Here is a 12,704-nt window from a genome sequence, read left to right on the forward strand (position 1 = left end):
GCGTTCCTCTGTCTGGAGCAGCGGAAAAAAGCGAGATCGGCATGGTGGGACAAGAGGCAGAACTGAACTGAGAAACCCCGGGAAATAACTGATTTATATACAATCCTGAACAATGGATCTTCAAGCCACTGGCCAGTTTCGGTTTAAATTCTGTGAAAGAAACCTTGCATTATGTTATGGTTGGGGGTCACTACAACAGGAACTGTATTAAAGGGTCGCGGCATTAGGGAGATTAAGAACCACTGCCCTAAAGCAGGGCTAGTCAACCTGTGATCCTCAAGATATTCATGAACTACAATTCCCATGACCCCCTGCCAACAAACACTGGCAGGGGTTCATGGGAATTGTAGTCCATGGACATCTGGAGGACCACAGGTTGACTACCCCTGCCCTAAAGGAAGGCAAGACTGACCCTTATGTTGACTCTCCCATGTCATGCTAACAGTGGCAGCCCTGCCTGAGTGACCCGTTTCTGCTACAAGGAAACCTATACTTTTAAAATGCTGGTTTCCTTTGTATCATTCTGGGAAAATAAGCCATGTGCCATGTTGCATCAAATGTAGAGTTCCTTTTTGATGCGAAAACATCTTTTGCAGCGGAGACAGGGAAAGTCCCTAAGATAGTCCTCAAGTTTTAATGTCTGTATGTTTTCACATCCATCCTACAAAATCCGATTCTTGGAAATTTTTGAGGGAAAGGACTTCTTTACAGAACATTCAGCCGGACGATAATGTTCCTGAAAGAAAGGGGGGGGGGGCGGGGAAAACAACACACCAAGCGTGTGATTTTTATCTCTTTTTTTTTAATTTGGCATTTTGTTATCTGCATTTATATTAAAGCAAAGTGCATCTTTTTTCTTATTTTTCTTGTTTATACACATTGCACAATACATAAATAATGATGCATATAAAACGTCTTTATATTTACAAGTAATAATATATTTATATATAACATAAAATACAATTTTTTTTCTTTAATAAATCTCAGGGGTTGTTCCCCCCCCCAGGAGTCTCTTTTTGTTGCCGTGTTTTTTTTTCAATTTCCGAAAGCACTTCAATGCTAAAATTCCAATGAGAATGCTTCTTTTGTTCACTTAAACCTTTCTTATATTTAGAAAAATAGCTTATGTTAAGGTCCAAACATGCTCACTGAGCCGAGAACAGTGTAAAATCATCATACGAAGTGTATGAATTCAAGAAGAAATGAACTGACTTGCAAAATTCTGGATGCAAACAGTACTGTCGTGATAACCCTGAATGGGCCAGGCTTCAAGGAGATAAATACTGAAAATCCTTTTCGTCCTTTGGAGAAAAAAAAAAAAAAGGAAAGAAAAATGGTAGCTTCTCCACCTTGGATCAATGTGAGAAAGGGAGGCCACACGCCCTTCCAGTTTTCTCCACCGCACGGATGATCACAACACATGAAATACGGGTGTCCTCTATCGCACACTTCCTTGTGCGCATGAGCCTTCCCCCCCACTCCCCACAGTGACACAGAGGTGAAGTGCAGAAACCCCAGGGTTCTGCTACAGCCAGGGGTGGATTGGAAAGAGAGGCCAGAGATTGAGAACAAAATAATTTATTGGCAAGGGGGTGGGGGGGCTTTGCTGCATTTGCTCTCCCCAAGCTGCCTTTCCACATGTACGAATCCACTTGTTCTTATGCCAGTTGACCGTTTGGGGTTTGCATGCCCCCCCCCCAAAAGGGGTCGGCTTCCTTCCTACCACCAGCAAAGGAACTGGTGCCTCTGCAACCAACAACAGCTGAAATGATTCACAAAGGCAGAAGACAGAGCAAGGTGGAGTGACGTGCGTGTGGCAGGACACACGCAAAGAAATGGGGTCGGTCTCTTGACAGCTGTGGGACTCGTATGGAAGATTTAGCACCACATTGGTGAGGAACCTGCCGTTCATTGAACAAGGGGGGGGGAGGTTATCCAGCAATTTCCTTGTGAGCCCCGAGAGTTCCAAAGTGCTTACGGAGTTCCGCCATTTCCTGTGGCTTCTCTGTTCCTTTCGATGGAGGATAAACGGATCTCGGTACACGAAACCCTTTAGTGTAGCAAGATCTGTATCCTCCACAGTGATGAACGGAGGAAGGGTGGCCTTAAGTGCACACGAACTCTGTATCCAAGGGAGCGCACACGCACTCCCGGAGCTGTGTCGGGTTTAGAAAAGTTTAAAAAAAAAAGAAAACGCCGGAAAATCCTTTGTATCCAAAAGAGGGAACTTTCCAAAACAAAAAACCCCAAGTTGCATCCAATTCCACTCACCGGGTTTGGGCAATAAGTTAAAGCGTCACAAAACGATCAGTCATGACAAAACGTTCAAACAAATTCTCACCCCCCCTCCCCTCCCCTCCCCTCCCCTCCCCTCCCCTAGGTGCCTTCTTCTCCCCTTCTGAGTTATTGGTCGTTCACACATTTTTAAAATTAAAAAGTAAAATAAAAATACCGAATCCAAAAAGAGAAAGAGAGAGAAAGAGAGAGAGAGAGAGAGAGAAAAATCTTCCCATAAGCTATTTCTCAAAACAGAAACAAACAAAACAAACAAAAACAGTTTGCATGAAGAAAGCAAGCCCTCAGAAGGAGATATTTTAGCAGCAAAGTAGTTATAAAATGTCATTGCTGAGTCCGGTCGTGGAGTCTCAAGTCACCGGTTATTAAAGATAACCTCTAACCAGCACGGGCAACTGCTGATGAACTGTCTGGTATAGCATTGGCCCCAGCCTTTCACAAAACTGATCTGAACGGTGAAGCCAGTCCACGGCTGCTGCATGAACTCGTGGTCATTGGGCCGCTGCAGGCTGTAGGCCTTCTCGTAGTCGAACGCCTTGATGGAAAACCCTGGGAACACTTTATGAACCAGTAACGTCCTGGAGTCGGGGTTGTCCAGTGTGGCCGACTTGATGAAAATGGGGTAACTGCTGCGGTTATAAACCCACACCCCGTCGACTTCCTTGGTCAGCTGGATGCCGTAGCCGATTTTGCTGCGGACCTTTTGAACCAGCTGGCTCTTATTGTCCGAGTTGAGCTGTCCGAGGCAGAAGCCGTTGCCTTGAGGTAGATCGTAGAAGATATCCAGGGAGGGCTCTTGGACAGAATATAGCCGACCCACACGCGTCTTTTCTTCCCAGTATGCCACCACGCACCAGTGTGACGGATCCCCCGGCTCTTGAAGAACTTGGGAATCTAGAGGAGAGGAGAAACAAACGGGCGTTAATGCTGGGACAATAATGCAGCGAAGATAACGCAACAGGCTTAAAACTTCTTCATCTGGAAGGCCCAGGCTACCCTGATCTCACCAGATATTGGAAACCAAGCACAGTTGGCCCTGGTTAGCATGGGGATGGGAGGCCACCAAGGAGTTCAAGGGTCCAATCTCTTGCCTTGAACACCCTATGGGGTGGCCCTAGGTCAGCAATGACCTTAAGATGTTTTGGACACACACAAAGTGCCCTTGAGTCAAGAGAAGACACCAATGGAGTGGGTTTGTCCATTGTGTAGCAACCCTGTGCTTCCTTGATGGTCTCTCATCCACATGCTAACCAGGGCGGATCCTACTTAGCTTCTGAAATATGACCAGCCTTGGGCATCCATGTCAGGGCAGCACTTCTGTGTAGCCAATAATAAGAAGCATTATAAGTCAGACCACTGGCTGGAAGGATGGTTCCTAACTTGGTTGACCAGAATGATAAGCCTGGAGAAAAGGAGGTTGAGAGGGGACATGATAGCCCTCTTTAAGTATTTGAAAGGTTGTCACTTGGAGGAGGGCAGGATGCTGTTCCCGTTGGCTGCAGAGGAGAGGACACGCAGTAATGGGTTTAAACTTCAAGTACAACGATATAGGCTAGATATCAGGGGAAAAAATTTTCACAGTCAGAGTAGTTCAGCAGTGGAATAGGCTGCCTAAGGAGGTGGTGAGCTCCCCCTCACCGGCAGTCTTCAAGCAAAGGTTGGATACACACTTTCTTGGATGCTTTAGGATGTCAACTGTAGGGTGCTGCGATTCGCAAAGAGCTGGACAAAACTCACTGTGAGCTCTCCACGGACAATGAAATCCAGGTCTAGCAGTGGAAACAGGCCTGATCTTTGCTGCAACCACAAATATTTTCCCCACTGTGACAATGTACTTGATATTCATGAGGAGAGCCAAAGGGTGGGGCCTATTCGTGAATATTGTGGTCAAAGAACTAGTGGATAACATTGAACAACCTATCTTTCGTGCCACCCGGTACAATCCGCCGCTTCTGCCTCTGCCCCCCACCTCCCCAAAGCTGGCCTTTAAATCCTAGATGCAGCTATCCAGTTTAAGCCAAGAGTAAATCAATGGCAGATAACATAATGCCGAAAAGCACGCTAATCAGCTGCAGACATCTTTTTCCGATGTCAAATGTGGATAAGCAGGACAGACAGCTAGGTATCGCGTAAGTCTAACCAGCTGCATACATCAATCTGTTCTTAAAAGCCCATCCCTAGTTTTGATTCATATAATAAATTCGCCCTCCTTCCATCATTACCAGAGAGAGAGAGAGAGAGTCATAAAAGGAGAGTTTAACGTCGCCTTGGTCCAGACAAAAGGGGATGGGCAAAATCGTCTGCTATAATTTACAAGCCCTTATTTACGCCTATAGCCAGATCTCTGGCCATAAATGCTGAAGGATGCAGACGTCAGATGAGCTATAAATCTGATTGAATTGCAGTTAGGCTGCGGTTTGTGGTGGCAGGGTGGAGACCGGAAGTCTTGCATTTGTTAGCAAAAAAAAAAAAAAAAAATGCAGCGGGAGGGGGTAGTGGGAGGGGAACTGCTTTCCTCTCCTTCCCCCACCAAAGCCTTCCCCCTTACTCTTGCCTAGCTAAACAGAAGGAAAGACAATTATCCCAATCGGGGCTAGAAGGATATACGTCAACCGAAGATCCCCCTCAGAAAAGCTGCCAAGTGAACCACATTCGCTCCGTGACGATTCGGACAAGCAAGATCACGGAACGGTTCGGTTTTGTGAGAAAGGGAACGGAGAAGATGAAACGCGGCTTGTCCCTGCCCTCCCGAGCTTACTAAACCTGGCCCGGGTTTCCTGGTTTTTCAACAGCGGCCATGAGTATATAAGAAAACATGTCTGCATTCCAAAACATCCTTCCGACACCTTTCAACCCGCCTGGGCCTTCCTTCGCGTCTACTTAGAGCCCTGTTACAAGGGCTCCCAACAAAAACAGGGAACCCTGGCCCATGCGAGAGCAACAAAGATCTGCGTCCAGAATAAACGTTTTGGGCCTGCGGCGTTCAAGACGCCTTCTCCTGCCCGGCATAACGCAGTATAAAGGAATTCTAAACAGGATAGGCGGCAGGCCTGATGCAAACAGATATAGTAGTGGCGTGGCATTTGAGGAAAACAGCTTTGCTCCACCATGGCTCCCACAAAGGTACGGGTGGCCAATCAGCGGCTCTCCAGATATTCGTGGGCGACAATGACCATGAGACCCACAGTTTGGCGAACTGCATGAAGGGATGTCACCCTCAAGACGTGACTCAGGGATCCCCCAGAATGACAACTCATCTCCAGACTACAGAGATGGGTGCTCATGGGGAAAACAGCTGCTTGGAAGGGTGGGCTGTAGAGCAGGGGGAGTCAACCTGTGGTCCTCCAGATGTTCATGGACTACAATTCCCATGAGCCCCTGCCAGCAAATGCTGGCAGGGGCTCATGGGAATTGTAGTCCATGAACATCTGGAGGACCACAGGTTGACTACCCCTGCTGTAGAGAATGACCAACTTGGTGCTTGAAACTCCCTTGGTGCTTGAAACTCCCAGTAACCCTACTGCCACGTGACCCAAATCACAACTTTTTCCGGGTTTTCTTTGAGGGGGGTATTCACTGGTACTTAGTATAGGCACCTTTGGGGGAGGGAGTCTCCCATGTTCTGTGGGGGTGACTGTGCAACCGTCTACATGAATGCCGGCACCTTTTTTTTTTAAAACAAGCAAACAACAAAAGAAGCAGCATCAATCCAAATTACATGAAAATATCTGCTCGCACGCGTGGCCTATGTCAAATGAGTTCTTCCCCTCTTCTTGGGGGTCGCCAGGCCTCCCCTGACCTCGCTCACGCCATTGCATTTCCTTCTCCTTTCTGCAATATGCTTCCCGAGCCGAAGCAACCCACAGCGTTCAGGCCCTGGCAAAATGTCTTCTGCTTCAATTCAGCGTTATACTTTGTGTGTGTGTGTGTGTGTTTTGTAAAGGGAGGGGGAAGATCGTTTCATGCAATTTCCACATTTCGATGCCAGCTAGGAAAATATTTCCTCAGTGGCTTTGAGGCTGCCGCTTAAAACACACACACACACACACACACACACACACACACACACACACACACACAAAAAACCCCAAGCCAAACTTTTCGTAGTTAGAAAGTTAAAAAGTTTACAGCCACTCCCTCGGAGAAGGAAAAGAAGGGGGAGGGCCCTCAAAAGAGTGGAGGGTTACGGGTTTAAGAGAGACCCCGATGTTAGCTTTCGGCTGTTTCCCCCCCCACACACACACCTCTGCAGTGCCTCACAACTATCCCACTGAAACACAGCACCACATAAAGGGGGGGGGGAGCTGAGCAAGAGCAGGAGGGAGAGAGAAAAAGAGTTTGGAGGGAACTCGGAGATCAAATTACTTTTAACCTAACTTTCCAAAACTACTTCAACATAAGACTTTGGAAGGGGAGAGGGGGGGGGGGGAGGATGCAAAGGCAGGGGCTTTCAAGGAAAGAAAAAAGCCAGCGTTTCTTTAAGGACTCTTTCCTCGATCCGAAAAATGGAGGCCGACAGTGGGAACCAGAGGGACGCATCTCTCTAATCTGGGGCAAGAGAAACCTCTCCCCCCTTCAGCCTGCAGCCACCCCACGGCGAGAGAAGCAGAAGCAGAGAGAAGAAAATCCCTCCGAGTGCATTCTTTCCTCTTTCATCTCCTGCATTTCGATGGTCCACCCAGCAATTTGGGAGACAGACGTCAGGGAAGCAAAGTTTTCAGATTATGTTAATTGCCCAGCCTGGATAAATTGCAGGCTCTCCTTTCGCCTGGTTAAGTGCAAGCCGGCTCCTCCATTGTGTCTCCCAGAAAACGAGAGGTTTTACCACGTAGAAGGGGACGCTCCTGACAACCTCGAGAACCAGATACCCTACGTGGGTGGTGGGGCCCTAAAGGTTAGGGCAGGTTTTGGCAAGCGATCACGGAGGGGTACCCTGCCGTGGGATGTGGCTGTCCCATCCCCCTGGTCACCAAACTGGTGATCACTTAAGAGATATGGGAGGATATTTACACAGACCAGGTGTGGCAAAGTCCCTGGCAGGGAACTCTACAACAGCGATAGTCAAACTGCAGCCCTCCAATGGACTACAATTCCCATGAGCCCCTGCCAGCGTTCGCTGGCAGGGGCTCATGGGAATTGTAGTCCATGGATATCTGGAGGGCCGCAGTTTGACTAACTCTGCTCTGCACAATCTGTTTACCAGATGGCTACTGACCACTTAAGTGGGCTACTAGTCACAGTAATGGGCTACTAGCACCTACATTGGACCGGGATTCAAAGAGACCCAGATTCTAATCTCTGCTCTGCCACAAAGTTCACTGAAGAGACATTCACAAGTCGTTTCTCTTTCTGTCTGACCTATTTTAGGATGTGTGGATGAAGTCAAATAATGTCCTTCTGTAGAATAATCACAGTGAAGGAATTTGAGGATTTAAGAAGAGCCCTTCTGGATCAGGCCAGTGGTCCTTCTAGTCCAGCCTCCTGTCTCCCTCAGGGGCCAACCAGTCCCTCTGGAGGGCCAACAACAGGGCAGAGAGGCTGAGGCCTTCCTAAGGACATCAGGAGAGCCCTGCTGGGTCAGACCAGGGGTCCATCCAGTCCAGCCTCCTGTCTCTCACAGGGGCCAGCCAGTTCCTCTGGAGGGTCAACAACAGGGCAGAGAGGCCGAGGCCTTCCTAAGAACATCAGAAGAGCCCAGCTGGATCAGACCAGAGGTCCATTTGGCCAGCATCCTGTCTCAGACAGAGCATATAAGACAAGGCCTTCCCCAGGTGTTGCCTCCTGACTCTAGAATTCGCAGGTTTGTTGCCTCTGAATGTGGAGGTTCCCCTCAGTCACCATGGCCAGTCGCCACTACAGACCTCCCTAATTTGAGCTGACCTCTGTGGCATTTCCATTTGGGGTCCTTCACACAACCACGTTCTTTTATATCCTGAGAACCTAAGAAGACCCCTCTTGGGTCATACAAGAGATCCAAGTACTCCAACATCCTGCCAATCTTCTTATAACATATCTCACGGACTACATGGGTTTATCTGCCTGGAATCTAAATGGAAAAGCGGACTACAAACAACGCAAATCCATCAATCAATGCCAAACCACACTGTGCAGTAATCAAACTTTGAACCCAAACCACCGGGGATCCCCATCCGTTAAGAGCCTGCACCCCCAGGTCATGTGGTTGGTGCAGCCACAAAATGGCCGCTGAGGGACACAGAGTCCGTTACAAAATGGTGACCACAGCCTGCCCACAACTACACAATGAAGACCCCTAGAATCATAGAATCATAGAGTTGGAATGGGCCATACAGGCCATCTAGTCCAACCCCCTACGCATCCTAAAGCATCCAAGAAAAGTGTTTATCCAACCTTTGCTTGAAGACTGCCAGTGAAGCACCCCTGTGCTGCAGGGGGAGACATTATGTTCCCCAAAATCTGCACAGCCAATCAAACCTCCACTAGCCAACCGGAAGCCCCAGCAGGCAAAAACCTTGCCCGCTTTCTGAAAACATCCCAGTTTAAACGTGGTACAGTGGGTGGCCGGACCCTGAGTGTATCGCTACCCAGTTCCTAAACATAGATTGACATTCAGAAAAGGCGCAACTGAAGTAAATTGTGAAATCTCTACTACAGAGATCTTACATCCCTTGTAACTCCCTGTTAAATGGCCCTCTCTCAACGCTGGAAGAACTTTCCAACCATCCTAAGGAGCGCCAGCTCTTGGCTGCGAATGTTCCCATGAGCTGGCACCACACCTAGCTATCTGAATCGAAGGGCAGATCAGTAACGTATCAGCTGCTGATAGCAGTTAATCTGTATTTTCAACAGAATGCAATTAACCTAATTTGCTTATCGTAATCACGAACACTGCAGGTGACAAACTACTGTTTATGGTTCATGTTGCATGCAGCTCGCAGAACATACGGCTGTCAGCCCTTGAAAAATCTTGGTCAAGGCTTGTTCTAAAGTTAGCTCCACCAACGTTGAGAACAAAGGCTTGTTTGTCCCGCGTATTCCTATGTCGTTGCTTTTAAAAGAGGCGCAAAATGGTTTTAAAAGAGGCTTGCGTGATCCGAGAACTAGCCAATCAGTGCTGCACATAATCCTTTTGGTTTTGTTTTGCTGCAATGGGATTCCTTCTTCTTGATTTAGGATCAGAGCTCTGAATCCAGTTTTGGACTCTGCACTCAGGCAGGTGGGATTAGAAAGCAAAAGTGTTCAACAAAAGGAAACAGCAATCGGGAACAAACGCGTTGTTGGTTTGCAGAGGTGATGCCTAGGAAATCTCTTGGTAAATACCAGCCTTACAATTACACCTGAGATAAGAAAACACAGGCCAAGAACCAAAGGAAGGACACAGTTTATTGTGAGCAGGCATTCTAGCACAACCTCTGCAGTTGAGAGCGATCCTGTAAGAATACTGGAAAATTTTACAGAGGCCTCTGAGTGCAGGATCTGGGAATGCAGACTGTGTACATATGCACCTGTGAGCCTCCTGCCAGATGTTCAGAGCGCTAAGTAATTGTAACAGCAGCTGTCTAAGGACGGACAGCCATAGAGTTCTCCTTTCATCCATCTTGACAAAATCAACCAAGTGGGAGATTGTGTTAAGTATTTTCTAAATGCCTGGTGTCAACCATAAGCACACTTATTGGGTTCATCAACCATACTTTCCTGGCCTTTGGACCACATAACCACATATAATTAGGACACTACGTTCTCCATCTTTTACTTGACTCAAGTCTTGATTTAAGGCAGGCGTGGCCAAACGGTGGCTCTCCAGGTGTCCACGGACTACAGGTGTCCATGGACAATTGTCCAGATGTCCACGGGCATAAGAGTCACTTTAGCCGGGGATGGGGTTGGGGGGGATTCAGCAGCAGTAATTATCTATGTAGATAAATGATGCTACCCCAGCTGTATCCAGCAAGTTGGGTCCGAAAGTATTCTTTACATTGTTTATTTCTCCTTTTTAATAATATGGCTTTCTCACCCAGATTTAACACAAAGAGTCATATGAGGTTGCCTTGTACTGTATTGTCCATCAAGGTCAAGACTTTATCCTGCAGCTTTTCTCAGCTAGGGTTTTGTGAAACTCTGGAGGTTCTTGGTGGCCCTGGAAGGGTTTCCCAAACGGGTGAGAGTTAATTAATTTTTAAAATATTTGTTTTAAAAATCTGTTAAAGACTTCTTCCCCACCCTACTCCGCATCATCGTGCCACTTCTGGGGTTTCTCAAAGCCTGAATCATGTTTCAGGGGTTTTTCAACAGTGATAAAGCTGAGAAAGGCTGGTCTACACAGACTGCCACCAGCTGTCCAGCGTCTCAAGCAGAGGTCTCTGCCACCACCCCTTGACTGGTTCTTGTAACTGGAGATGCCAGGGATTGAACCTGGGACCTTCTGCAGGCCAAGCAAAGGCTCTTCCATGGAGACACAGCCCCTCCCTGCATCTAACCTCAAGGCAGATCACACAGTGTGAGACAATTTAAACCAACGGGGGTATGAGACATCCAATAAGCAACGCAGTAAGATTTGGACTGCAGAAACCTGAAAACAGAACTGAAACCCTGCTACAACAAAGCCTGAGCGTTAGCATGACATGTTCAATGACAGTCCGGATCCCTGTCCCCTTCACCAAAAAACTTCCATTCTTGCCCTGATCTTCAAATCAGACTGGAGACGAATACGATCAAGGATCCAACAACGTTGTTGTTTATGAAGAAGCAAGCAGCTTTCTTGTCGTCGTTCGAGACATGTCCTCTCCATGTCCAAATGAGGAGGGTGTGTCTCTCGGAAACCGAATCTCCCATGTCCTTCCATTGTGACTGTACAAAAACGGCACAGACAAAAGACTCCAAGGAAAGTCAGACTGTGGTGTCAACATGTACTTAGGGACTACTTAATCGGTGGATTTTTGACACGACAGGCCATAACATCACTTTAGCAGCCATTACAGGCCATCATGTCAATGGCTGCTTATGGGGCCTTTAATCTGCAGATTTCGCAAGCCAGACTGTAAATTGGCTCCTGCTTCTAATTAGGAAGTTCTTACTATTCAGCACATGAAGGAAGCCTACGAACTCAAGCGGATTGCTTCAAAAAAGAAAGAGACGCGGTTCTCATCTCGACTGTACAGATGCCCTCTGAATAGCTCTCCTTTGTGTGGAGAACAAAAGGGATGGAACATGGAAATTTCGTAAAGTTTATTTTTCCCTCGAGGGGGAAACATGGGGATAATCAAATCTTTGCTGTTCTAAAACCGCAAGTCTGTGGAATCCACAGCAGTGCTTATGTGACTTATTGGTGCTATCAACTTAAAAAGCAAGTTGCTAGGCCTCAGTATTGGAGAGAGCAATTGGAGAGCGTGTAGGTGGTCACCTGTGGTCCTCCAGATGTTCATGGACTACAATTCCCATGAGCCCCCTGCCAGCGTTTGCTGGCAGGGGCTCAAGGGAATTGTAGTCCATGAACATCTGGAGGACCACAGGTTGACTACCCCTGAGTTATAATTTTCCATGTAATTATTCTACCATGTTTTATGTAAACCGCCCAGAGCCGTATGCTAGGGCGGTATAAAAATCCAAATAAATAAATAATAATAATAAAAATTCTCCGCCCTGTTCTTCTGCTGAATATAAAGTGGGGATTGCCTTTCCCTGGTTCGGTCCCAACCTGTGCAGGCCTGAAATAACCCAAGGTCTCACGTTATTATGGGATCTCTCCCCACATCACACCTACTTGGAGGGAGAACGTTTCCCAACCTCCGCTAAATCATAAAGCCAGAAGGAAAAGAAATCTGCAGAGATGTTCTGGGGAACAGGCTTTTCCCTCAACAACGTTAGGAAAAACCAAGCGGTAGAGGGGATTTATCCTTTTAGGTCATGGCTGTTTCTCCGGATATCAACCAATTCATGATTTCTGACACAACCTGGAGAGTGCAAAACTACAAATAAACCAAATTCTGTGACTCAGGAGGGATTCGATCCTGCCCCTACAGTTTTTTTTTCTTCTGCATGGTGCAAAAAGACGGATTTGATGCACCAGGTGAGTCTTGGGTTCTGATCACAGCTCAGTTGCAGGGTCACATTAGGGAGATTACTACTGTTCAACCTTCAGATTCTCCTCTGGAATACAGGAATTCTCCAAAAACTACTTAAAGGGACTTTCTGTCGCTGTTAGGAGTGCAAGAGCACCCTAAGGACTTTCTGATAGAGCATGCTCATAAATAATGAATTTCCTCTTCCAAAGGGAAACCTAGAGAAAATAATTTATCCCAGTGAGACGTAACATCTAAAGAAGGTGACCACCATACAAATACAGCACTCGCGTTCCCTTACTTAAGATGCCATTTCCCCTCAAAATCACCACTCCAAGAGGCAAGAAGTTTCCAGGCCTCTTCTACAGCCTA

General features: G+C 47.2%; 1 protein-coding gene across 1 annotated transcript in view; it reads right to left on the reverse strand.

Annotated features, from left to right (window-relative positions):
- Positions 1-782: 782 nt before the first annotated feature.
- Positions 783-12,704, reverse strand: part of SMAD7 (SMAD family member 7) — a 54,304-nt gene continuing 42,382 nt past the window's right edge. Inside the window, exon 4 of the mRNA XM_077346757.1 lies at positions 783-3,189. Coding sequence (XP_077202872.1) covers positions 2,651-3,189 — 539 coding nt within the window. The 3' untranslated portion in view covers positions 783-2,650. The remainder of the gene's footprint in view (positions 3,190-12,704) is intronic.

The sequence above is a fragment of the Paroedura picta genome, chromosome 7, assembly GCF_049243985.1.
Source record: "Paroedura picta isolate Pp20150507F chromosome 7, Ppicta_v3.0, whole genome shotgun sequence".
Lineage (NCBI taxonomy): Eukaryota > Metazoa > Chordata > Lepidosauria > Squamata > Gekkonidae > Paroedura > Paroedura picta.